General features: G+C 43.0%; 1 protein-coding gene across 2 annotated transcripts in view; it reads right to left on the bottom strand.

Annotated features, from left to right (window-relative positions):
* The window catches only part of LOC124042085 (myosin light chain kinase, smooth muscle-like), an 86,569-nt gene that overhangs the window by 29,643 nt on the left and 30,238 nt on the right, over positions 1 to 26,688 (bottom strand). For both annotated transcript variants that reach the window (XM_046360413.1, XM_046360421.1), the window contains exons 4-16: positions 23,284 to 23,491; positions 22,090 to 22,135; positions 21,504 to 21,669; positions 21,056 to 21,221; positions 20,790 to 20,811; positions 20,046 to 20,626; positions 17,905 to 18,108; positions 16,667 to 16,801; positions 6,471 to 6,623; positions 2,981 to 3,118; positions 998 to 1,195; positions 568 to 814; positions 109 to 189 (exon numbers count right to left, since the gene is read on the bottom strand). In XM_046360413.1, coding sequence (XP_046216369.1) covers positions 109 to 189; positions 568 to 814; positions 998 to 1,195; positions 2,981 to 3,118; positions 6,471 to 6,623; positions 16,667 to 16,801; positions 17,905 to 18,108; positions 20,046 to 20,626; positions 20,790 to 20,811; positions 21,056 to 21,221; positions 21,504 to 21,669; positions 22,090 to 22,135; positions 23,284 to 23,491 — 2,345 coding nt within the window. The remainder of the gene's footprint in view (positions 1 to 108; positions 190 to 567; positions 815 to 997; positions 1,196 to 2,980; positions 3,119 to 6,470; positions 6,624 to 16,666; positions 16,802 to 17,904; positions 18,109 to 20,045; positions 20,627 to 20,789; positions 20,812 to 21,055; positions 21,222 to 21,503; positions 21,670 to 22,089; positions 22,136 to 23,283; positions 23,492 to 26,688) is intronic.

Below are 26,688 nucleotides of genomic sequence, written 5' to 3'. Positions count from 1 at the left end.
AGGGATTAAGCGGATTTGAAACTGGAGTCTGGGGAGGGGAAGGGAAGGCAAAAATAGCCCAGGTTGAGGGACCTCGACAATGAAGCAGTAGGCTAGTTAGTTACATACGTTTGGTGCTCTCCACTGGACACCACTGCACCATCACTGACCACCAGAGTGGCAACACAACTGCAGTCACCCACTTTGTTCCTAGAAGAGAGGATGAGAAAAGTAATGGAAAACTGGGGAGGAGGGAGTGTTTTAATTGACCATAACTGGTCCTTTCAGACCAAATCCCTCTAAAAAAAGGGACAGCATCAAGAAGAGGGCTTGTGTCCCAGTGATGGAAGTTTTAGATGACCTTAACATGACTTTTCAATATGTAACCCTAACCCATGTACTATAATAACCAATCAAAGCATAACAAAAGACGTAAAGTGAAACATTCAAGTCATCTACTTTATAAGGAGTCCTCCCACTATGTCCCAAATGGCACCCTATTCCCCATGAAGTGCATCCCCTGGTCATCTAGTCAAAAGTAGTGCACTTCATAGGGAATAGGGTGCCACTTGGGATGTAGAAGCCTACCTCAGGCTGATCTCGTAGTCCCCGGCGTGGTGGGACCGGACTCGTCTAATGAGCAGGGACACCACATCCTCCTTCTGCAGTATCTCATAGTCCAGGTCAGCGGTCACCACCTGGCCCTGCTTCATCCAGCTCCACTGAGGGAAGGGGTCCCCAGCGATGGCACAGGACAGCAGGACATTGTGGCCCAGGTAGGCGGTGGTGGGCTTGAGCTTTGTGATGAACCAGGGCTGGACTCCGTCCTGGGGCTCTGGAAGACAGACATGGATAACCAACAGGTCATTATGGCATAAACAGGGTTGCAAAATTCTGGTAAAGTTACCCACATTTTTGTAACCCTAGGCATAAACTACGTCTGCTACAGTTTAATACATACAATTTCACTTGACACACCGAGCTATCGCAAGTGGAGTTAGCTAGGCTGCTAGCCTACCTTGTACAGTGAGTGAGACCTCTGTGCGAACCTCCCCTACTTTGTTCCACGCCTCACAGGTGTACTTCCCAGTGTCCTCAGGGAAGACTTCCTGGATGAACAGACTGCATTGGTTCCCCTTCCGCTCAAAGTGGAAGTCCTCAGACTCCTGGATCTCCTTCCCATTGTGGAGCCACACAATCTCTGGATGAGGATTCCCTACGACCATAAAAAGGTCACATTAAACCTTGTTTCATGTCCACATCATTTCAACATGTCTAAAATGGGATTGTGTAGATCAATAGTGACTTTAAGATGATTTGGACTGGGGTTAAGTTAAATTCAGAATGGAGTTGAGTCAATTGGCCACAATTGCAACTAAAGGTATCATTTAATTACATTTGTTTATTTTAACACTTTTTTTCTGGTTCATATACAGTCCATGAACCAAAGACCAGCCCAGCTACTATTGATTATTGCCTATGGGAGAGCCACCCCTTTAAAAGGAAAGATTCACCCCTTTAAAAGGAAAGATTCACCCATTTTGAATGTTAGAACATCGCTCGGAGATTCACAAATACGATCTATCAATTCCCAGGGCCATTTCCCGGCTGTATTTCTGCCTGCTTGAATGCCGAATAGCTCAGATACACATGAAAACATGAACTTTCTCCTGGAAATCGATATAACATCACTCAGATGCACAAATACAATATAATATTTAAAATGGATGATTCTTTACTTTAAGTAGAACTGAAGTCTGACAACAACAAAAAGATGGTAAATGGCCTTTATGGGATGTCTTCATTTATCCACCATCTTTGACCTTACATCTCAAAGCAAAAACTTGTTCAACATTGAGTTATAATCAAACTAATATTTGAAATGGTATCTTTTCTTTATTACAAACCGGATGGTTCGAGCGCTGAATGCTGATTGGCTGACAGCCGTGGTACTATGACAAAACATTTATTTTTACTTTTCTAATTATATTGGTAACTAGTTTATAATAGCAATAAGCCACCTTGGGGGTTTGTGATCTGGACAATATACCCCAGCTAAAAGCTGTGTCCAGGCAGTCCGTGTTGCATCATGCATAAGAACAGCCCTTAACCAGGGTATATTGGCCATATACCACATCCCCTCGGGCCTTATTGGTTAAATAAGAGGTGAGAGATACTTTTGGCAAAAATATTTGCCAAAATAATGAGACTTACGTTTCATATGTTAGTCGAATTTCTTTGAATTGATTCTACTTCCTCTAATTCAAATTCACGGTTTGGACAAAAAAAGCAAAAAAGTAAGCATTTGTGGACAGGTAAACAAAACCAAAGTACAGATTTCAGTCTCACCTTGCCCACAGACCGCTTACATGGTAAGGAAACTAAAATCATATTCTAACTTTGGGTGAACTACCCCTTTAAAATTGTGCCCTATAGTAGCAGGCCGTTATGACAGGTTGTATTACATAACACACTCAATGATATACAGTTGTCTTGCATAATTGTATGCATTTTTTCACATAGGCATGATCAAAATAAAATGCATGTGCTTTAATGCTATTAGAAATCTTTATAAGAAAATAAAGCAAGAGACCCTCCTGCCCCATCACTATTCACATTAAAAAGACTATGTCTAGAATAATGTAAATCATATGATGCATTACTAGTGACTCCTCCCCCATGCAAACAACCTCAGTAGGATAATGAAGATTACGTAATAATAATAAGTGATAATACTCAGAGTCAATCCATCCCCTCAGGTCACACATTGGAAGGAAATGGAAATGCAGAAAACACCCGAAAACCAAACAAGTATCTCTGGGGGGGCCAAGCAGGAAATACCAGCTTCTAAAGCAAACAGTCACTGAAAACACACACAATGAGTTTTCCATTCTGATTAATGGGAATCAGGGCTAAAACGAGACACCCACCAGGGTTGTATTCATTGGGGTGAACCACAGTAAAATGCCTAATGAATACGACCCGAGAGGCCTTCTCTTACCCATCACCTCCACATTCATGATGACTTGGCTACCGTCCATGACTTTTAGATCCTTCAGACCTCTGAGAAATACAGGGGCCGATGGCTTCTTGGTGTCGACTGCATTTGGAGGGTCCGTCCTCTTGGCACTTTTCTTAGCTGAAATGTAACATTTGCAGGGTTACTTTTTACAGAACAGGAACATGAGTAATTCACTGAACAGCACACTAAGCCTAGAGAACCAACGACGGTTAACTTTACCCCAGTCAACGGTCATCATGAGGGAGCTGGCCTACTCTAACAGTCAAAAGGCTTAAAACAGATAAAAAGGGAGGTTTATTTATTTATTTATTTTATTTTAAAACTGCAGAGCAAGTAAAAACCATTGGCAGAAAAAAACAGCCTTGCTTGGAGGACTCTCCAAACACTTGACAGGTTAAAAATACATTCATTCATTAAGCTAATATCATCTGCACCTGTGTCAGTCCTCCAGTGTGAAATTAAACAGCCAACAACTTATTAACAAGACAATTAGCAGTTGGGTGTGTGCATATGTCAATCAGTGCAGGCTATTGGGAGTTTGTCTTTCTGTTCATTTTCCATTCCAGTCAAAGACATAACATTACTTGCTTCACAGTTAAATATGCTATATTAAGAGAGTCTTCTCCAAGTGAAGGTCTTTCCTTCACAGTCATGTAAATAAATATTACCTCAACATGGATTCCTGGAGTACTATATATAGAGGCTGGAGTAGATCTCTTAAAATACATCCCAAATAGCACCCCATATAATGGACTACTTATGACCATAGCCCATGGTCAAAGGTAGTAGACTATATAGGGAGCCGTTTGGGACACAGTCATGATGATTTAGAAAAACAAAGAGGAACATGCTGATGTTAACAAACTCCCTGTGCGTCTCTTGGGAGTCTCTGCTCGTTCAGAAAAAGATAACCTTCTGGGAGAGAGCAACAGCTCTCCTACATCAGGAAATTAGCTGTCTGGCAGTCTACTGCAGGATATCCGAAACCTAAAATACTGAAGAACCCATACCAAAGAATCTGTGGAAAACTGTTAATGTTCTTAATGACATTGGCTGCAAAGCATATATAGGTGCTGCAGCAGCAGCCACTGTCTGCACACTTCCAGAAGCTATGGAGCAGAACGTCACGAGTACACCTGATCCTCATATGGAATTGCCATCGAACACAAAGCAACGCTATAAAATTAACTCCGGCAGTTTACCATTGAAAAAAAATGGTCAAGGTTCCGGTCTGTGTAATAAATTTAAAAAATAAGGGAGTGGGGTGTCTTGGTTTCTCTACCATCTCTGATGGGGTCTGAATCCCAAATGGCACCGTTTTTCCTATTTAGTACTGTACTACATAGGGAATAGGGTGCAATTTGGAATGCAGATCATGAATACTAGACACATCCTGAACATTACCAGCATGTATTGTGCTTGGTTCTACGAAGTCAGCTCCCCATATTGTGATGTTCTTGGCAAACATGCAAGGAACATTTTCCTGAATATGCAAACACTGGAATAATCTCATTAAAAGAAGACCATAGGGACGATGTTCCTGCCAAGGTCTTTGAGAGTCCAAAATCAAATTACTTGACTCATCATTACGCTTCAGTCCATTAAAGGTAGACTCAGATGAATTACATTGCAACGAATAACACCGCAGATATTAAGATGAGCGAGACTCGAGACTTCGCTCTCACACATGTCATACACAGTATCTGCGCATGGGTTCGCTTCATACTGTTACAGTCTGGGCACCAAAACAGGCCAGCCTCGCTGTGAGAGAGAACGAGAGAGAGAGAGGAAGAGAGAACGAGAGACCAACGGGAACTTTTTGGCCCTCGCTCCTTGATTCATGCACACCATGTATGGTGTTTGGTTTTACGTAGTCAACCCACCTCCCTTCCCCCAAGTTTATAAATTGAAATGGCTCTAACCCTGTGGATGTCAGGACCCAACAGACAGGGAGGCAGGCTTGTCAAACACAGAACACAGTCTGTATGCATATCCAGCATGCCAGAGGGAGATCCAAGGCATCTCCAGCATGTTTCCATCAGCACTGTTGCTTAAACAGCCATGCTTCACTGCTGCCTCAGCCAGCATTCCAAATGGCACCATATTCTCTTTATTAGCGCCCTACCTTTGACCAGTGGTGTAAAGTACTTAAGTAGTACTTTACAGTATTTTTACTTAAGTCGTTTTTGGAGGGTATCTGTACTTTATCATTTCAATTTTTGACAACTTTTACATCACTACATTCCTTAAGAAAATATTGTACTTTTTACATCCATACATTTTTCTTGACACCCAAAACTACTCATTACATTTTGAATGCTTAGCAGGACAGGAAAATAGTCAATTTCACGCACTTATCAACCAAACATCCCTGGTCATTCCTACTGCCTCTGGCGGACTCACTAAACACACGTGCTTTGTTTGGAAATGAGGTTTGAATGTTGGAGTGTGCCCCTGGGAAAATGGTGGTATTTCAAATGTTTACCCCAGCGAAACAAATAGCTGAACCTCCACCTTGAAGCCTGGCGTGTGCTGATAGACAAGGATTTCATCCCAAATGGTAACCAATTTTTTTTTTCAGTGTGCTCCTTTTGATCAGGGCCATGGTCAAAAGTAGTGCACTACTTAAGGAAATAGGGTGTCATTTGGGACTAAAACTGCATGCTGGAACAGAGAGAGCAGATGTTTCCTTAAATGCTACATCGGATCCCTAAATAGCTATTATCTTAGAGTAGCACTTCTTCAAAGAGGCTCAAAGTACTCACAAGAGACATTTCAGGGCTTTAGCAAACTGTCAAATACTCATTCTAAAAAAAAAAAGCATTTTCCTATCTCATGAATTGAGCGCATTCTCAATTTAGCCAAAACAAAACGCGTGTTTAGATGTTCAAAAACGTAAAATCTAAACCCAGTTATCAAAATAACATTCAATCGTCATTCCCCTAATTTGAGCACTGCAGACTTTTGGAAGCCAAAGTCATAACATTTGAATACATTAAACTATAGGGCTTCGGGGACTAATAGCGGAACTGCTAAAGTACAAGTAATCAACATCATTTTGAGAAATAATTACATACATGTGCTCTATTGGGGTTGTCCTCTGGGAAATATCTGATACAATCAATCACAGATTAAATGAGTCTTCTGAAAGATGCAAAGGATAAAGAAACACATCTGAGGCTGGATGTATCAAGCGTCTCAGAGAGGAGAGTGCTGATCTAGATCAGTTTCGCCTTTTAGATGACAATGAATAAGATTACATGGACAGAGGGGAGCTGATCCTAGCATTCCTACGCTGAGGTAGCGTTAACACAGGAAGTCCAATTATGATCTTTTGCCCAATTACTGGCAAAAGATTTGATTGGTCTTTTAACCAATTAGTGAAAAGAACATCAGAATTTGGCGGCTTGTGTAAACACAGCCTGAGAAACTCGATACATATGGCCTCTGTAGAGGCTCCCAGGCCCACCTTTGATGATGACTTTGGCAGTGCACACGGCTCTCCCATGGATGTTCTCAGCAACACAAGTATACAGGCCCTCGTCCTCTGGCACGGCGCCCTGGACTGCGAGTTGGGCCAGGCCATTCTCAAAGGAAGAGCGGGCGTACGGCATGGGCTTGTCTGATGGTGGAAGAGAGAGGAACATGTGTTACACTTGAGGAACACCTAAACACAACCCACTCCCAGCAAAAAGAGTTTCTCTTACACAGAGCAGGGTACACTTTTGCCGTCACGGTAAAGCAGGGCCGTATTGTGGGGAGAGATAATGAAAGGTCATTACAAATGAAGACGTTTACCATGCAGGACATGATTTGATATTAAAATGGATTTACACAACAAGGGACTGAGAGAGTGTATTCCTTCAAATCAATTCTGAATGGTCACGTTTTGTGAACAGGTGTGGCATAAGTGAAATGCTTACTTCCCAACAATGCAAAAATTACACAATTGTTCAAAAGTTGGGGGTCACTTAGAAAAGTCCTGGTTTTTGAAAGAAAAGCACATTTTCTGTTCAATAAAACATAAAATTGATCAGAAACACAGTGTAGACATTGTTAATGTTGTAAATGACTACATGAACTACATAGGCATACAGAGGCCCATTATCAGCAACCATCACTCCTGTGTTCCAATGGCACTTTGTGTTAGCTAATATATCAAGTATATTATTTTAAAAGGCTAATTGATCATTAGAATACCCTTTTGCAATTATGTTAGCACAGCTGAAACAGTTGTGCTGATTAAATAAGCAATACAACTGGCCTTCTTTAGAATAGTTGAGTATCTGGAGCATCAGCATTTGTAGGTTCGATTACAGGCTCAAAATGGCCAGAAACAAAGATCTTTCTTCTGAATCTCGTCAGTCTGTTCTTGTTCTGAGAATTGAAGGCCATTTCATGCGAGAAATTCCAGGAAACTGCAGATCTCGTACAACGCTGTGTACTACTACATTACAGCAATTTGACCATGAAGGCCTGATTCACTCAGTCCCATCTGAACAGTTGATGTTGAGATTTGTCTTACCTAAACAATGAATTTGGGCTGCAATTTCTGAGGCTGGTAACTCTCCTTTCCTGTGGCGGTCCTCATGAGTGCCAGTTTCATCATATTGCTTGATGGTTTTTGCAACTGCACTTGAAAACGCTCAAAGTTCATGAAATTTTCCAGATTGACTGACCTTCATGTCTTAAAGTAATGGACTGTCATTTCTCTTTGATTATTTGAGCTGTTCTTGCCATAATATGGGCGTGGTCTTTTAACAAATAGGGCCATCTTCTGTATACCACCCCTACCTTGTCACAACATAACTGATTGTCTCAAACACATTAAGGAAAGCAATTCCACAAATTAACAAGGAACACCTGTTAATTGAAATGCATTCCAGTTGACTACCTCATGACGCTGGTTGAGAGAATGCCAAGAGTGTGCAAAGCTGTCATCAAGGCAAAGGGTGGCTACTTTGAAAAATCTCAAAACCTATTTTGATTTGTTTAACACTTTCTTTTGGTTACTACATGATTTCATATGTTATTTCAAAGTTTGTCTTCACTATTATTCTACAATGTAGAAAATAGTACAAATAAAGAAAAACCCTGAAATAAGTAGGTGTCTAAACTTTTGACCTGTACTGTAAATATCGAAAAACATTTTAACAAAGGGATAAGACGATGAGCAATGACAACTTGGCGTATGTGATGTGTGGGGCAAATATTTTTGCCACACACTTTCGCTGCTGCTACTGTCTTATGTACCCTGTCACTTTACCCCATACATATCTACCTCAATTTCCCCATACCTCTGCACATTGACTCGGTACTGGTACCCCAATGTATATAGAGCCAAGCTATAATTTATATACATGATAGTCCAGTGTGTGTGCATGGAGTCAAAAGGATGGATTTAGTTCAGAAAGGGTCAATGCAGATAGTCCGGGTAGCTATTTTGTTAACTAATTAGCAGTCTTATGGCTTGGGGGTAAAAGCTGTTCAGGAGACTTTTGGTACCGCTTGCCATGCGGTAGCTGATCAAACAGTCTGACACCGCCTGGTAGAGAGGTCCTGGATGGCAGGGAGTTCGGGTCCAGTGATGTACTACCCTCCGTAGTGCCTTGCGGTCAGATGCCGAGCAGTTGCCATGCCAATCAGAGATGCAGCCAGTCAAGATGCTCTCAATGGTGCAGCCGTAGAACTGACGCTCTGAAGGACAAGCCAAATCTTTTCAGCCTCCTGAGGGGGAAGAGTTGTTGTTGTGCCCTCTTCACTACTGTGTTGGTGTGTTTGGACCATGATAGGTCCTTAGCGATGCGAACACAGAGAAATTGAAACTCAACCCACTCTTCTACAGCTGCTCAGCGCATGCTCTGAGTATGTGTCTTGGTAATCTGTCTGGCCCTGTGGCCTTGTTAATGTTAAACCTGTGAAAAGGTCTTACATCAGCTACGGAGAGCGTGATCACAGTCATACGGAACAGCTGGTGCTCTCACGCAAGTGTTGCTTGCCTTGAAGCAAGCATAGAAGGCATTTAGCTCATCTGGTAGGCTCACGTCACTGAGCAGCTCTGGACTGGGATTCCCTTTGTAATCTGTGATAGTTTGCCAGCCCTGCCACATCCGATGAGCGTCAGAGCCAGTTGTAGGACTTGATCTTAGTCCTGTATTGACACTGCCTGTTTGATGGTTCGTCGGAGGTTGTAGCGGGATTTCTTCAAAGCGTCCGGTTGAGTGTCCTGCTTATGAAAGCAGCAACACGAGCCTTTACCTCAGTGCGGATGTGACCTGTAATCCAAGGCTTCAGGTTGGGATATGTACGTACTGTCACTGTGGGGACGACATTGTCAATGCACCTTTTAATTAAGCCGGTGACTCATGTGGTAAACTCCTCAATGCCATCGGATGAATCCCGTAACATACTCCAATCTGTGCCAGCAGAACAGTTCTATAGCTTAGCATCTGCTTCATCTGACCACTTCAGTATTGAGCACAGCACTGGTACTTCCTGTTTGAGTTTTTGCTTTCAAGCAGGAATCAGGAAGATGGCGTTATGGTCAGATTTGACAACTGTAGGGCGAGGGAAAGCTTTGTATGTGTGTGGAGTAAAGACGATCTAATGTGTTTTTCCCCCCTCTAGTTCCACAGGTTACACGCTGGTAGAAATGAGGTAAAATGGATTTCAGTTTTCCTGCATTAAATTCAGCAGCCACTAGGAGCACCGCATCTGGATGATCATTTTCTTGTTTGCTTATGGCCAAATACAGCTCGTTGAGTGCGGTCTTAGTGCCAGCATCGGTTTGTGGTGGTAATTAAGCAGCTACAAAAAATATAGATAAACTCTTGGTAAATAGTATGGTCTACAGCTCATCATGAGGTTTAACTCCGGCGAGCAGAACCTCGAGACTTGCTTAATATTAGAGATTGTGCACCAGTCTTTGTTCACAAACAGACAAACCCCACCCCTACAGATCTTACCAGATGCATTGGCAGGACAGAACAGCAGCATGCCTTTGTTCAGCCATTACTTCGATAAAGCATAGTATTTTACAGTTCTTAATGTCCCGTTGACGTTTATGTTAAGCAAACGTTTGCTTGCTGTAAAATCGCTCATAAAAACGAATAAATATGCAGAGGCATAAAAAGACAACACCTCACGGAGGTACATGCTGATACAACGGCAAAAGATCCTTCTTTATTCACACCCCTTGACCTTATCCACATGTTGTTGTGTTATAGCCTGAATTTAAAATAGATTACATTGAGATTGTGTCACTGGCCTACACACACACACACACACACACACACACACACACACACACACACACTACCCCATAATGTCAAAGCAGATTTATGTTTTTAGAATTTTTTACAAATAAACTTACAAAATGAAAAGCTGAAACACCTTAATGAGTCCATAAGAATTCAACCCCTTTGCAATTGTAAGCCTAAATAAGGGTGAAAATGTGTTTGACAAGTCACAAAACATAATAATCAATACCACTGTGTTTAATGTAATTTTTGAATGAGTGCCTCCTCTCTGTACCCCACACATACAGATAATTGTAAGGTCCCTCACACAAGCAGTGAATTTCAAATACAGATTCAACCACTAAGACCAAGGAGGTTTTCCAATGCCTCACAAAGGGCGCATATTGGTAGATGGGTAAAAATACAGAAAGTCATGTTCAAAAAGTTACCAATTACACTTTGGATGGGGTATAAATACATCCAGTCAATACAATGCTCCAATTTCCTTCCTCTCTGGCAACTGTCCTATGGATCTCACCATGAGGCCAATGATGACTTTAAAACAGAGTTTAATGGCTGTGATAAGAGAAAATAGAGGATGGATCAACAACATTGTAGTTACTCCATAATACTAACGTAAATGACAGAGTGAAAAAAATCCTGTTTGCAACAAGGCACTAAAGTAATACTGCAAAACATTTGGAAAAGAAATTAACTTTGTCCTGAATACAAATTGGGGAAAATCATATCAAACATTATTGAGTAGCACTCTCCATATTTTCAAGCATAGTGGTGGCTACACCATGTTATGGGTATGCATGTAATCCTTAAGGACAGGGGAGTTTTCCAGGATAAAAAAATTAATGGAATGGAGCTAAGCACTGGCAAAATCCTAGAGGAAAACCTGGTCAGTCTGCTTTTCACCAGACACTGGGAGACAAATTCTCCTTTCAGCTAGACAAACTAAAACAAGTCCAAATATACACGAGTTGCTTACCAACATTGAATGTTCCTGAGTGGCCTAGTTAAAGTTGACTTAAAATCAGTTTGAAACTCTATTGCAAGACTTGAAAATGGCTGTCTTGACCGAGCTTGAAGAATTGAAAGAATGAGCAAATATTTTACAATCCAGGTGGGCAAAGCTCGTAGACATACCCAAAAAGAGACTCACAGCTGTAATCACAGCCAAAGGTGATTCTAACATGTATTGACTCAGGGGTGTGAATACTTATGTAAATTAGATATGTTAGTATTTCACTTTTAATCCATTTGAATACATTTCTAAAAATATGTTTTCACTTTGTCATTATGGGGTACTGTGTGTAGATGGGTGTGAAAAATATTTAATCATTTTTTTATTTAGGCTTTAACAAAAAAGTAGGATAAGTCAAGGGGTATGAATACTTTCTGAAGGCACTATGTATTAATCTTTCCTCGCAGGCCTACATTTCAGTCGGGAAGCTAGCTAGCTCGGTGTTGAATTTAACCTGGATGAGTTGTGATGCTCTGCCACCAACAATTATAAATGGCTCCCGCGCCCAGTGCTGGACAACCCGATCCCAAGAAAGGCATTCACTTTGAAATCCAGGGGAGCCTGTTGGCAGGTATTTCAGAATCGGCCTGCGCATGTCCGAGTCTCGGAAAGAGAGAATCTCAGATGTCTGCTTAGGGAGCACAAAACACTTGCCAAGTCTGTCTGGGTGTAATACTTCAGCGGGGTTTCAGGAAGGAGGGATGCATGCTTTTCCTTTATATGGTTCCTCGGCTTCATATTTGTTTAATGGCTGTGGGTGTATTTTCCAGAGGTAGGAACAGAAGAGAACAGAGGGGCTGTGAATGGATTGGTACTGGGATCCCTACACAGTTGCTGGGAACAGGACTATTTCTCTTCCCTGAGTTGACTATGATGCCATTAATTGTCTATCCGTCTTTAAGAGGCTAACAACAGCTCCTGCACATACAGCTCAAACCTGGCGCACTAAGAGAAGCGGACCTTTGGAAACTATGAGTAGATCCCTAATGAAACCCTATATACTGCAATACTTCTGGACAGGGTATATAGGGGTCTGGTCAAAAGTACTATACTATGAAGGGATTAGGGTGCCATTTGGGACTGAGACAATGATACTTCTCTAAAACAAGTCAATTCAATTAGTGCTTAAAGAAGATGTTTTCTGAAGAGGATAATTCAACACATTTGGCCCCCGAAGCACAAAACATAAACAATTACACTGGCCTAGACTCACCCCTATCAGTTTACAAACAATTTCAGCTGCCAAACTTTTGACTGGTAATGAAAGTTAGAGTTGAGAACTGAATCAAGTTAGGCTGGGGTGATGGATACAGATCAAACCAAACTTACACAGAATATGATTATAATTAATGCATCATTGGGGCGGAAGGGTAGCCTAGTGGTTAGAACGTTGGACTAGTAACCAAAAGGTTACAAGTTCAAATCCCTGAGCTGACAAGGTACAAATCTGTAGTTCTGCCCGTTGACCCACTGTTCCTAGGCAGTCATTGAAAATAAGAATTTGTTCTTAACTGACTTGCCTAGTTAAATAAAAGATAAATAAATAAATACAGAAGGATAAAAATAACCCAGCTACAATACAGAAAATAGGGTTATAACGGCTAGGTTATAAAAGTAAACAAAAACTAAAATAAAAAACGTAAATTGGAAAAACAATTTCTGAAACTGAAATAAAATTAAGAAAAACAAACTCTACTGAACAAATGTAAACGCGCGACAATTTTTTTACTGAGTTACAGTATATAAGGAAATCAGTCAATTAAAATCAATTCATTAGGCCCTAATCTATGGATTTCACATGACTGGGATATGCATCTGTTGGTCACATATACCTTAAAAATATATATTTTTAAAGTAAGAGCGTGGATCACACAACCAGTCAGTTATGGTATGACCACCATCATTTGCCTCATGCAGAGCGACACATTTCCTTTGCATAGAGTTGATTAGGCTGTTGATTGTGGCCAGTGAAATGCTGTCCCACTCTTCAATGGCTGTGCGAAGTTTCTGGATATTGCGGAAATGGAACGCACTCTCGTACACGTCAATCCAGAGCATCACAAACATGCTCAATGGGTGACATGTCTGGTGAGTATTAAAGCCATGGAAGAAATGGGACATTTTCAGCTTCCAGGAATTGTGTACAGATCCTTGCAACATGGGGCCGTTCATTATCAAGTTGAATCATTAGGTGATGGTGGCAGATGAATGGCACAACAATGGGCCTCAAGATCTCATCATGGTATCTCTGTGCATTCAAATAGTCATCGATAAAATTCAATTGTGTTCGTTGTCCGTAGCTTATGCCTGCCCACATCCCCACTGCCACCATGGGGCACTGTTCACAACATGGACATCAGCAAACGCTCGCCCCGTCACAAAGCAATACACATGGTCTATGGTTATGAGGCTGATTGGACAATGCCAAATTCTCTAAAATGAAATTGAGTACAGCTTATGGTAGAGACATGAACATTACATTCTCTGGAAACAGCTCTAGAGGACATTATGTTCTGACAAAACTGCACATTTTAGAGTAGCCTTTTATTGCCCCCAGCACAAGGTGCACCTGTGGAATGATCATGCTGTTTAATGAGTTTCTTGTCAGGTGGATGGATTAACTTGGCAAAGGAGAAATGCTCCCTAACACCAATAATGCTAGAGAAATAAGCTTTTTGTACATATGGAAAATGTCTGGGATCTTTTATTTCAGCATGAGACCAACACTCATGAAACATGAGACCAACACTTTACATGTGTTAATCTTTATGTTCAGTGTATATTCTCCTGATTCCAAAAAGGAAGTACCAGTGACACGCTCAATTATGGAAGTGTCTGATGAAGCGGATGCTAAGCTGTTTCGCTAGCACAGATGGGCATATGTTCTGGGATTCATCCGATGGCATTGAGGTGTTCACCACATCAGTCACCGGCTTGGTGATATTGATTACAGGAAACACCAGCACTGAGCTAAAGGTTAGAACTGCCACTTTCAAGGAGCGGAACACTAATCTGAACGCTTATATGAAATCCCACTATGACCTCCGACAAGCCATCAAACAGGCAAAGCGCAATAACAGGACTAAGATCGAATCCTACTATGCCGGCTAAGACGCTCGTCGGATCTGGCAGGGCCTGGAAACTACCACAAATAACTAAGGGAAACCCAGGTACGAGCTGACCAGCGATGCAAACTTACAGTACCAGATAAGCTAAATGCATTCTATACACGCTTCCGAGGCAAGCAACACTGAACCATGCATGAGATCACCAGCTGTTCCGGACAACTGTGTGATCATGCTCTCCCATAGCCAATGTGAGTAAGACCTTAAAAACAGGTCACAAGGCCGCAGGGCCAGACGGATTACCAGGACACGTACGCAGATCATGCGCTGACCAGCTGGCAAGTGTCTTCACTGACATTTTCAACCTCTACCTGACCCAGTCTGTAATACCTACATGTTTCAAGCAAACCCCCATATCCCCTGTTCCCAAGAACACCAAGGTAACTTGTCTAAAAGACTAGCGCCCTGTAGCACTCACAACTGTAGCCATAACATGTTTTGAAAGGCTGGTCATGGCTCACATCAACACCATCATCCCAGACACCCTGGACCCACTCCAATTCGTATAGCGCCCAAGCAGATCCACAGATTAGAGGTCTTCAAGGATCCACCTGTACCCGAATACCCAAGACCCGGTCTGGGACCCGAGCGGGTCCAGATCCAGAATTCTAAAATGTTGCAGGTCTTGGTATAGCAACTGCTTGGCATCTGACCGAAGGCTTGGACCCCTTCGGTACTGTTATCCTGTAGTTACTCATTGCAAATTTAAAAATGACATGTTACTTTTCTATTCTTTTTCTATTTTCTTTCTCTGCAATGTTGGAAAGGGCCCTTAAGTAAGCATTTCCTTGTTAGTCTACAGCAGTGTTTATGAAGCATGTGACAAATAGAATTGCATTTTATTCAAAACTCCTGCCGGTGCTAGAGTAAATGGGTTGATTGCTTTGCAAATTGATACAGCAACCCAGAAAGTTATGACATTCTGAATGAGGCATGAAAAATAACCCTGGGCGTAGACAAACGGAGCATGAAAGGACTGATTGCTTCATTAATTAGCATTTCAGTCAGCTTCTGTCACCCCTCCTTCAACAAGGGACAGCATGCATTGCTCAACCTCCATCGGATTTAGCATCCGCACACCGGAGAGGTAATTGACTGCACATTGGACATAACAGAGGAGAAGATCCTTCTTGTCCTAACTGACAACAGGGCGAACATAGTCAAGGCTATCAAGCTGTTACACAACAGGCAAAAGACCCATGACCAGAGCTGGCCATAGCTTTGAACTGCACGGCAGACAATTCTCGTTTTAAATCTAAGTTACATTTAAATTATAATTCATAAATAAATCTGAATGGATTACTCCCCCCCCCCAGTGACAAGAAGTGGCATCCCCCCCAAAAAACACTATGGATCCTAGCCTCCCACACGTGCTACTTTGTCCCTAACATTAAAATTGAAACTCAATATAAAAACAATAGACATTTTAGAATACTCAAACTAAATAAAAAAATAGATGAAGTCTGAAAACAGAAACAGAAATAAAAACAAAAAGAAAAATCACAAAACTATAATAACCTGGTTTCACTGTGTTGAGTTGAAATTCTATTGGATCAATTGTCAACGCCAATGCTTACATTTTTTATTTTTTATTGTAACCTTATAAAACTACATTCAAGGGGGGTTTCCCCCGACGTTCAATATGTGGAGCAGTTAAAAGATGAAAAATAAACTCTGTGTGTGATCTGGACGTGGTACAGAGACACATGAGCCTTCAGCAGCAGAGCAGCCAGACTTGTGAAATGTTGGTCCTCTGATCGGCCGCCCTCAGGCTGAGAGGGAAAGCAGTAGCAGAACTCCTATAATACCTCCCAAATGGCATCCCATAGGGCTCTGGTCAAAAGTAGCACACTATATAGGAAATAGAGCACCATTTGGGACACACAACAATAACTCACACCCCCAGTCTAGCTGATCTGTTCAAGAGGGTTCTGAGTACAGAGAAGTTTGTATTCCTCCCCCTTCTCATATCATCCTTCACTTTTCATAGAAATGGACCTGATTTTAGTTGGTCAGTCCTGTGGGTGCAAAGCCTTGACAACAGGAAGTCACCCCCCTCTAGTGGGTAAAGCGGCATAACTGGACGTGATGACTGGTACGGAAAGGGTTACAAAATTCCCTCAACTTTCCCAGAACTCCTGGGGTTTCCAGAAATCCTGGTTGGAAGATTCCCCAAAATCAGGTAGTATTCCAGAATCCTTCAACCATGATTTTTGGAAAACTTTTGCAACCCTTCTTTACTACAGGGGGAAATGATAGGCTCTCTCACCGTTTAGGAGCCAGGAGAGGTCAGGTCGAGGCTTTCCATCCACTGAGCACTGCAGAAGGAAGTCCTGGCCCTCACTCACTGAACATCCCTTCAGGACTGTGCTGAATGCCGGGGGCTTGCCCTCCTGCCGTGGTTCTGCAGGGGAGGGAGTACACAGATGGTGTATTAACATTTACAGTATGCTGTATTGGAGCCTTGCAGTACATTTGTGTGGTGTGTGTGATAATGGTAATGGTCAGTCTAAGAGTGACAAATGTGATATTAGCAAAGTGGGGGGAGATCCATCGTGATTCTGCACCCTTTGCCCAAAGTGTGCACTTGCACACTCCCATCTCAGATTTAACAATGCTGGAAATGCCCTGCAACCAAAGCTGACACCAAACCAAAGGCTTTTATATCGATGACGGGAGTGTGCCAGTGTGCCACACTTTGGGAAAATCAGGATGCATACTGAGTATCTGACAAGATGCAATTTTCCTTCTTTCCAATAGATGGCATAGGTAGACAAGAACTGTTACAGTCATTCCTAAAGGATGCTCACTCCCAACAAATATATACTGCTCGTCTCAAGAAAACTGAATCTGCATAGTGGTTGGCACTGTCCTGAATTAGAGAAAATAAACACAATATAAAATGCCAGACGCTCCCCTTTTGCTGCAAATTGAATCACTGGTCGACTGGTGCCAGTCTGTCAAGTCCAAACAAAAACTAGACAAGATATATATCAAAACCTCTAAATCCTCCACTAAAATAGTTTCACTTTGATTATCATTAAATAAACAAGCAACTTTTGGGGGGATTATAAAGACATGCAACAGTCGTTTCCAAACGCAACAGTTTCGTTTTAGATCAACTCAGCATTGTAGCTGAGGAATGGACTTAACCTCAATGTGCTCACTTATCCTGCCTTCATCATTACCATGTTTTGATTGAGACAGCCAGGGGAAAGGAATTAGATGGAGTTTTTTTTACCCAAAGGCAGAGCTGGAAACCAGAAACTGCTCAAAACTATTACACTTTCACAAACATAGACCTGTTCACTGAAAAGGAGTAATGTAATGAGCCTACACAACACGGGCCTTCGTTCACCCTATTAAAGCTAAATGTACTTATTTACAGTAAAACTACATCCTAGGTGGCAACCTATTCCCTATATAGTGGACCCATAGGGCTCTGGTCAAAAGTAGTGCACTATATAGGGAATAGGGTGCAATTTGGGATGCATTCTAAGTACTTACTCTTGACACCGAGGATCCAAGTAGAAGAAACCTTCCCAGTGCTGGTGGTCATGGTGCATCCATAAGTTCCACTGTCCCTCTTCTGGACGTTGGTCAGAGTGATGATGTGTGTATTGCCATCTTGCTGGAAGGTCAGCCCTGCTCTGGGTCTCAAAGGGAGGCCTTCTTTAACCCAGCTCAGGCCAGGCACAGGAGAACCTGAGACTGGAAGAGCACATCAACAGTCAATCTAATGGGATAAACATGCAACAATGAAGTAGCTATTAGTGAACATTGTCCAAATGGCCTAGTATCAAATCAAATCAAATTTATTTATATAGCCCTTCGTACATCAGCTGATATCTCAAAGTGCTGTACAGAAACCCAGCCTAAAACCCCAAACAGCAAACAATGCAGGTGTAAAAGCACGGTGGCTAGGAAAAACTCCCTAGAAAGGCCAAAACCTAGGAAGAAACCTAGAGAGGAACCGGGCTATGTGGGGTGGCCAGTCCTCTTCTGGCTGTGCCGGGTAGAGATTATAACAGAACATGACCAAGATGTTCAAATGTTCATAAATGACCAGCATGGTCAAATAATAATAAGGCAGAACAGTTGAAACTGGAGCAGCAGCACAGTCAGATGGACTGGGGACAGCAAGGAGCCATCATGTCAGGTAGTCCTGGGGCACGGTCCTAGGGCTCAGGTCCTCCGAGAGAGAGAAAGAAAGAGAGAATTAGAGAGAGCATATGTGGGGTGGCCAGTCCTCTTCTGGCTGTGCCAGGTGGAGATTATAACAGAACGTGGCCAAGATGTTCAAATGTTCATAAATGACCAGCATGGTTGAATAATAGTAAGGCAGAACAGTTGAAACTGGAGCAGGAGCATGGCCAGGTGGACTGGGGACAGCAAGGAGTCCTCATGTCAGGTAGTCCTGGGACATGGTCCTAGGGCCCAGGCCAGTTGAAACTGGAGCAGCAGCATGGCCAGGTGGACTGGGGACAGCAAGGAGTCATCATGTCAGGTAGTCCTGGGGCATGGTTCTAGGGCTCAGGTCCATCCTGAGACAAGGCCGAGTATAGCCCACAAAGATCTCCGACACGGTACAACCCAAGGGGTGGGGGGGGGGGAACCCAGACAGGCCGACCACAACAGTGAATCAACCCACCCAGGTGACGCATCCCCCCCCAGGGACGGCACGAGAGAGCCCCAGCAAGCCAGTGACTCAGCCCCCGTAACAGGGTTAGAGGCAGAGAATCCCAGTGGAAAACGGGGAACCGGCCAGGCAGAGACAGCAAGGGCGGTTCGTTGCTCCAGAGCCTTTCCGTTCACCTTCCCACTCCTGGGCCAGACTACACTCAATCATATGACCCACTGAAGAGATGAGTCTTCAGTAAAGACTTAAAGGTTGAGACCGAGTTTGCGTCTCTGACATGGGTAGGCAGACCGTTCCATAAAAATGGAGCTCTATAGGAGAAAGCCCTGCCTCCAGCTGTTTGCTTAGAAATTCTAGGGACAATTAGGAGGCCTGCGTCTTGTGACCGTAGCGTACGTATAGGTATGTACGGCAGGACCAAATCAGAGAGGTAGGTAGGAGCAAGCCCATGTAATGCTTTGTAGGTTAGCAGTAAAACCTTGAAATCAGCCCTTGCTTTGACAGGAAGCCAGTGTAGAGAGGCTAGCACTGGAGTAATATGATCAAATTTTTTGGTTCTAGTCAGGATTCTAGCAGCCGTATTTAGCACTAACTGAAGTTTATTTAGTGCTTTATCCGGGTAGCCGGAAAATAGAGCATTGCAGTAGTCTAACCTAGAAGTGACAAAAGCATGGATTAATTTTTCTGCATCATTTTTGGACAGAAAGTTTCTGATTTTTGCAATGTTACGTAGATGGAAAAAAGCTGTCCTCGAAATGGTCTTGATATGTTCTTCAAAAGAGAGATCAGGGTCCAGAGTAACGCCGAGGTCCTTCACAGTTTTATTTGAGACGACTGTACAACCATTAAGATTAATTGTCAGATTCAAATTCAGATTCAGTAAAATGTCAAAAACATCTAAACGTTGGGAATGTGTTGGGAAGGTCATGTACTATTTTCTCAGATTAAATATAGATTTATTTATTTTTTAACATCTGAAAACATAGAATCGCGAAATGTTTTGAATCACCTTGGCATTTGAATGTGACTGGGGTCCCCTCCGTAGCATCCTGGCTCTGAGGTACAGAGTCAAATTTGGGTTGAGCTCTTGCAGTCACTGCTGCCCTCTCTGACCGGCTCTCTCTGGTCTGCCTTCTGGTCTCTCTGGTGGGCTCTGGAGACGGCTCTGGGACTCCCTTTGGGGGGGGTTTCAACAGATCTCTTGTATCACTCTCAGGGGCTCTGCTTTGGGGGTGAGGGCTGGTCCTTGCAGCGCCCTGGCCTCCCAGGTGGTGCTGCAGGGTTGTGGAGCTGGCAGTCTCTGGGGGAGAGACACCAGGCTTTCTAGGGGATTTGTCTGGCAGGTCCACAGGAGGCTTGTGAGAAGTCACGACGGTGGTCTTGGGAGATGCTGCGCTGGTCTTCCACGCTGGAGTTTTGATCTCTGTGCTGTCTTTGGTCTCCCTGGTGAGAGTGGTGAGCCTGGTCTCCGTCCCATCTCCTGTTTTGGCAGGGGATCGTTGGTCTGCGAGCAGGCCATTACTTGTGGGCTTGACTTCAGGTGAGTCAGTTGTCTTTGGGACAGGTGCTACCAGAGCCGAGGGACTTAGGCTGTAGAAGTAGTAACATATGACATTGTCAAAAGATTGAACACCTCACCGTGAAGAAATTGTGGAAATATTTTCTAGAAATTCAACCAACTCACAAAAATGCTTACTCATGTAGTCACACAGCAATACAACTATGCAGGGAATTTTATGAGATACATACTCACATGCCCGAGTCACTGCCTGAACCTAAAAAGGAATGATACACACTGAATTTCCCCTCTCAAATACGAATCAACATTTCCGAAATATAACTCTGTATTCAGAACTGGCGCTGCTGATGATTTACTGTGACGTTAAACGTACCCTATTTAGTGGGCCCAAGTCAAAATAAGTGCACTGCAAAGGGAATAGGGTGCCATTCGGGCCACAACCTGTGTGTTGACGGCTGATGGCTGAATAACAGGCTGTGTGATTGGCTGCAGTGTCCTACCCTGAACGATCAACTCCGCTGTAGCCGTGGCCTTCCCAGCACTGTTGGCTACAGAGCAGGTGTACATTCCTGCATCGTCTACACACACGTCTCGGATCTCCAGGAAGTGGATTCCGGACTTCTCAAACATGTTGAAGTGGGGAGAAGCATGGAGCTCCTCATCTCCCTGCAACAGCCATCCATCACAGAGAAAGTGGAAGAAAGAGAGGGGGAGAGAGGAAGAGAGTGAAGTCAGAAATTCAGAGATGAAGACTCCCCACCCTCTGTCTTCTCTATACCATCTAGAGTTGCAAAATTCCGGTAACTTTCCCCAAATTCTCAGGTTTCTAGAAATCTTGGTCAGATTTCATACTTATTCCCTCCTAATTTCTAGAACATTAAAACTGAGATTTCTGGAAAACTTGGGGAAAGTTACAGAAGTTGCCAAACTCTCTCTGTTCCATCTCACTTTGAGCCAGGTAACCAGGGGCTGTGGACGTCCTGTGATTTTGGCCGAGAATTTGCCAGTCTGTCCCATTCTGACAAAAATACGTGAGGGTTTTGTCACAAACTTGGGGGGGCTCTCCCCCCAAATACTGGGCCTGCTCTCCACCGCTGGAACTCCAAACCGCCCGCTGGAGTCAGAGAGAAAACACAATGACTCACTACCTTATCGTCCAAAGATGTGTCTGCTCAATAACATCACTTGAACAAACAAATTACATTTAAATAATGACTTAACATAGCAATATGACTGACTGGCTATATTTTTAACACCAACATTAAAAATATCTGCATTAATCTAAATATAAAAAAATACAAGATTAAACATCTCATGCAACAAATATTCTGGTTTTACAGATGGAACAGGATGGGAAGGTTGATTTAAAAAAGAGAAATCATACCACCATGTGCAAAGAAAAATGTGTCCCAAATGTCACCGTATTCCCTATATAGTGACCTACTATTGACCAGGGCCCATAAGGCTTTGGTCAAAAGTACTGCACTTTATAGGGAATAGGGTGCCATTTGGGACACAACCAAAGACATCTTACCCTGTTCTACTGGAGGGGGGGAGGCTGTATTTCTTCCCCGTGTTCCCTGAGAGAAAACATGCCTCAGATAATGAATAAAAAAACTAAAAGTATGCGTCTCAAATGGCGCCCTATTCCCTATGTAGTGCCCAGAGACCTGGTCCAAAGTAGTGAACTATATAGGGAATAGGGTGCCATTGGAGACAGCCATAGAATATGTCGCTGGTGCAATTCCAGCAGCACGTAAATGAATGGGCAGTGTTGCAGAATGCTTCATATCTCAGTCCAATGCTTTGTAAGATGTGTTTGTTCTGCTACTTGTTAGAAAGGGCGTGCTCCATATGTTAATGTTTAGTGAGCCTGAGGTGCCTAAATAGCTGTTTATGATCTTGGAAAGCTGAACAAAATGTATGGAAACACTCGGACATCCTCCACTTCTCCCCAGAAAGCAGTAGGTGCCGGCCCCCCTCTACCATGCATAATGTTACCTAAGTATCCACAGTGTAACTATCGGAAATGGAAAGGCACAGCTGGCATGTCTACACCAAGGAATCGTTTTTTTTTTTCTAAGTGTGCTAACACCGCTTATGCTAACAGGACAGTATAAATCCAAAATGGCCCCCTATTCCCCATTTACTGCACTACTTTTGACCAGGGCCTATGGGGCTCTGGTCAAAAGTAGTGAACTATATAGGGAATAGGGGGCCATTTGGGACCGAAAACCTCTGTTGGCTTTGGATGGGCTGCTCTAATGAGTTCCTTCTGAACGGGGAAATAGAAAAGGACATTATCTGCAATAAATCAAAAACAAAGTGGTCCTTTTGAAGATGATCCATACTCAACCTTATCCCTATCATTACATAGAGTTAAAACATCACTTGGGCAAAGTATAAAAGCAGTATAAAAGCCCGTATTACAGGACATCTTATATTTTATGGATTTGAATAAATGTGCTGGTGTTTAAAATACTTGACAGTCTTGGTTTTAGTTTCACATGAGCTTTTGAGGCCGTGCATTTCTCAGGGTTCCTTAGAAGTCTGCTTTCCATGCTACATTTGAAAAGGAGCTACAAAGCAAAGCCAGTGGACCCTGCCAAAACATTTGTTGACAGACCATTCAATTATCTATCTGGTTGGCTGACAGAGAGGGTCAAGTTGTGTTCAAAATGGAAGCCTAGACTGCCATTTGGGAAACAAATTGAAGGCGCTTCTGTACCTTCTACAGTGATCTCCACTGTGACCTGGCGACTTCCGGCATCGTTGACTGCCTCACACGTGTAACGTCCCGCATCCTCCTCCTGGATACCGTGGACCACCAGGCTGAAGGTTCCACGGCTACTTTGTTCCATGGCGAAGCGATCTCCAGCTATCACCGCTTTCCCATTCCTGGACCACATGACCTGGGGCTCAGGGTGTCCTCTCACCTGGGAATAGATGGATGTGTTTCAGTGGATTTTAACTATACAAAAAAAGAAAAAAAAATGGGGCATCAGGTGTTCATGGTCATGGTTGAAACACAGCCCAACGGTGTGCTACTCACAATCATAACGGGTTCCGTAAGAAATGACTTTTTTTAAACTAGCAGATTAGTTTTTTTAGGCCACTGACTGACACCAGCTCCGTGACAATCCCCATGCCTAGTATGTGTTCACATCCATCCATTTATCTTCTCAATACAAATTGGAGTCGGAGGACAGGAACTCCCTGGGTGTGTGAAACTGACTGAATCGGTGGCCCATAGCCTAATTAAAACTTAATAACATGTAAAAACAAAATGGACACAGCAAACAATAGGATATTTACAAAAACAAAATGATAAGCATTGATATCAATCAGCAAGCGAACTGATTACTCTCGGCGTTTGACTTCCCAGAATACAACAAATGCTAATTGTGGCAGTAATTAATGTCTGTTTAATTATCCCGGTCTTCTGTTTTCCAACAAAACCTAAATTTCCACAACTTCCGATTCATTTCACTTCTTGTCGACTTCCATAAAAATCGCACTACAGCTTATTTTCTCTGAAGTCGTTGAAGCATCACAAATCTACAGGCAGAGACCACAGCTAATAAAAGGACAGCGGATGGGCAATCTCTTTGTCTCCCACTCTGGGTTTCCACTGGTAGCATTGCCAACCATCCTTACCTTGAACCCCTGGGACTTTGTAAAATACCATTTCGGAGGAGAACCATGGTAAACCCAAACATGAACATTACATGAGTCTCACTCTGCAAAGCAATACAAGCCCTTGCACATACTGGCTTTAAATTAAACAGCAATTTAAAAAAAAATTGTTAACCACTGCAGCTGGTACGCATTTCAGATTGAACATACAAATGAATATGGCTCGACAGCTCATAGACAATAGATTGATTCCATATGGAACTCAAGTCTTAGGGGAGGTAAAACAACTACAAAAAAGCTGCGAAAGTCCAGCTTTTCTCTGTAATCGACCACTCTCATTCCAGTCTGTCAAACTAGCCTCTCAGTTTCAATAAAATATTACCTCTGCTGTACCCAGTCCTCCTCAGGCTTGCCCAAAAATAGCAGTACTAGGTTTAAAGTCGTTATTAAATCAAACAGACACTGGCATTTCCTCTTAAAACCTCAGCTGCTTGACGTTCAGTGCCACAGAAATCTTGAAGCAGAGTCGAGACTTCTCGTTCACAAAACTTATTGTGGTCAACCTCAAACATCCCAAATGACCACGTTCACATGTCGAGTATAGGAGAAACAACGGGTTGTTTACACACAGAGTCAAGTTTATACAAAAACCGGACACAAGGACCATATTGGTTTGTCAAGGGAAAAATGGCATGAAAACAAAGGTTGTGACTGGACTATGGATCAATGCACTGGCAGCCGAGGAGAGCCTTGAATGCTGATCCATCCTGGACATACAGGCTAGCTCCCGAAGAGCATCGAAATACCCAAGAATGCAAGACAAGTAAACAGGGAGAGAGACATATGAGGAACAAAGCGAGGAATATTGTCTCGTGCTTTTTGAGTCACGCTACTGGCACCCAATGTATCACCACATCAAGCGTTACTACTTGCCATAACAAGGCTAATACTTCTGGGATAAAAGCAGACTTTACAACGAAATCCCCTCATAATGAAGAGGAAAATGATCAAAGGGAAGCTGAAGTTTGTTATTTTAATCATGAGAGCAGAGCGATTTATACTGCCACCGTTTCCATGTGAAGCAACTATTTTGATCCCTTGTGTCTTTAGACAAGACGCTGCTCCAAATCAATAAATGCATCGGACGTTTTCTTGTCTGCTTCTCAAATGACACCTTATGTCCTATTTAATGCTTTACCTTTGACCAAAGTCCTAGTGAAAAGTAGAGCACTATATAGGAAATAGGGTTCCATTTGGAACTAAAGGCCTTGTCCTTTCCATTCCCCAAGAAATACACCTATGGTTTATTTGGCCCGGTAATTCTCAAAAGGTCTTGTGCAGAGAATTACTTTTCAACTTTGCATTCTGGAAGACACCTGTAGTGGATTAAAGCTGGAGCTGGCCTCTCAGAGACTCAAGAATAATTGTCTGGCTAATTCTCATTGGACGTACAGTTCAGCAGAATCTATTGTATGTATTCCCACCAAGTTGTGATCGCTACCGTCCGGATGGTGTCAGAACAGGTTAACGTCCCAAATGGCACCCTATTCCCTTCATAGTGCACTACTTTTGACCAGGACCCATAGGGGCTCTGTTCTAAAGAAACACACTTAGGGAATAGGGTGCCATTTGAGACACATCCCTGTTCTGTCAGGTTGAGTGATCCATAAGTTGATTCTCACAGTGCTGTGAATAGCCACTATCCACATTGTGAGAATCCAACATCATTTACGGACATGTTCATGTTTAATCCTGAGCTAACATTCCATTGGAGGGGGAAAAATTAAGTATTTGACTGCTGTTTCACCATTCAAAAACAACCTGATGTCTTCATCTCATCAACATTGCCTCTTTCCTGGCTTCGCAGCCACTTTCAAGGCAGACTGCCAAAAGGCTGCCATGAATTACACACGCAAAAGACAATAATTACCCGTGTTCAATTACCGTTCCAAACAACGGTCAGTGGACGGATGAGACCGCTCTCTGCGGGGAAAAAAGGCCTTCATTGAAGTAGCCCGTGTGAACAGCGTACGCCATTAAAACCTAAATGTAACATTTGAATGTAACCAGCAGCAGAAGAAAGATGGCCGCTTCTCTAACACTGGTCAGAGGAGTCAGCGGAGCGGTGAGTCAGGGTGGAGCCGTGTAGGAGTAGCCTAGAAGTGGTCCACATCTGCTTTCAATAGGCAAGCAGTTTCAACCACCATCAGGTTTCTGGCAGCATACCTTTCACAGCGTTCACATGGAGCCTCCCTCGCATGCTGCTCCCCCTAGATTTTCCTACTGGCTCGTAATTATGTAATAATAGAATTCTTTAGGAGGATGAGTTCTACCCTTGGCAGGCCATTAAAATGACTGGGAGGCTGGGGAGAGAGGCGCTACATTGACCCGTGGCATGTCAGATGGCTGCTTCCATGTTGGTGGACATTCCTAGTCTTCAGAGGAGCATCCCCTCACATTAAGAACATGCCCCTTGAGCATGACAACAACAATGCCT

The sequence above is a fragment of the Oncorhynchus gorbuscha genome, linkage group LG01 (assembly GCF_021184085.1).
Source record: "Oncorhynchus gorbuscha isolate QuinsamMale2020 ecotype Even-year linkage group LG01, OgorEven_v1.0, whole genome shotgun sequence".
In the NCBI taxonomy this organism is placed as follows: Eukaryota; Metazoa; Chordata; class Actinopteri; order Salmoniformes; family Salmonidae; genus Oncorhynchus; species Oncorhynchus gorbuscha.
This window is presented reverse-complemented; position numbering and strand designations above follow the sequence as displayed.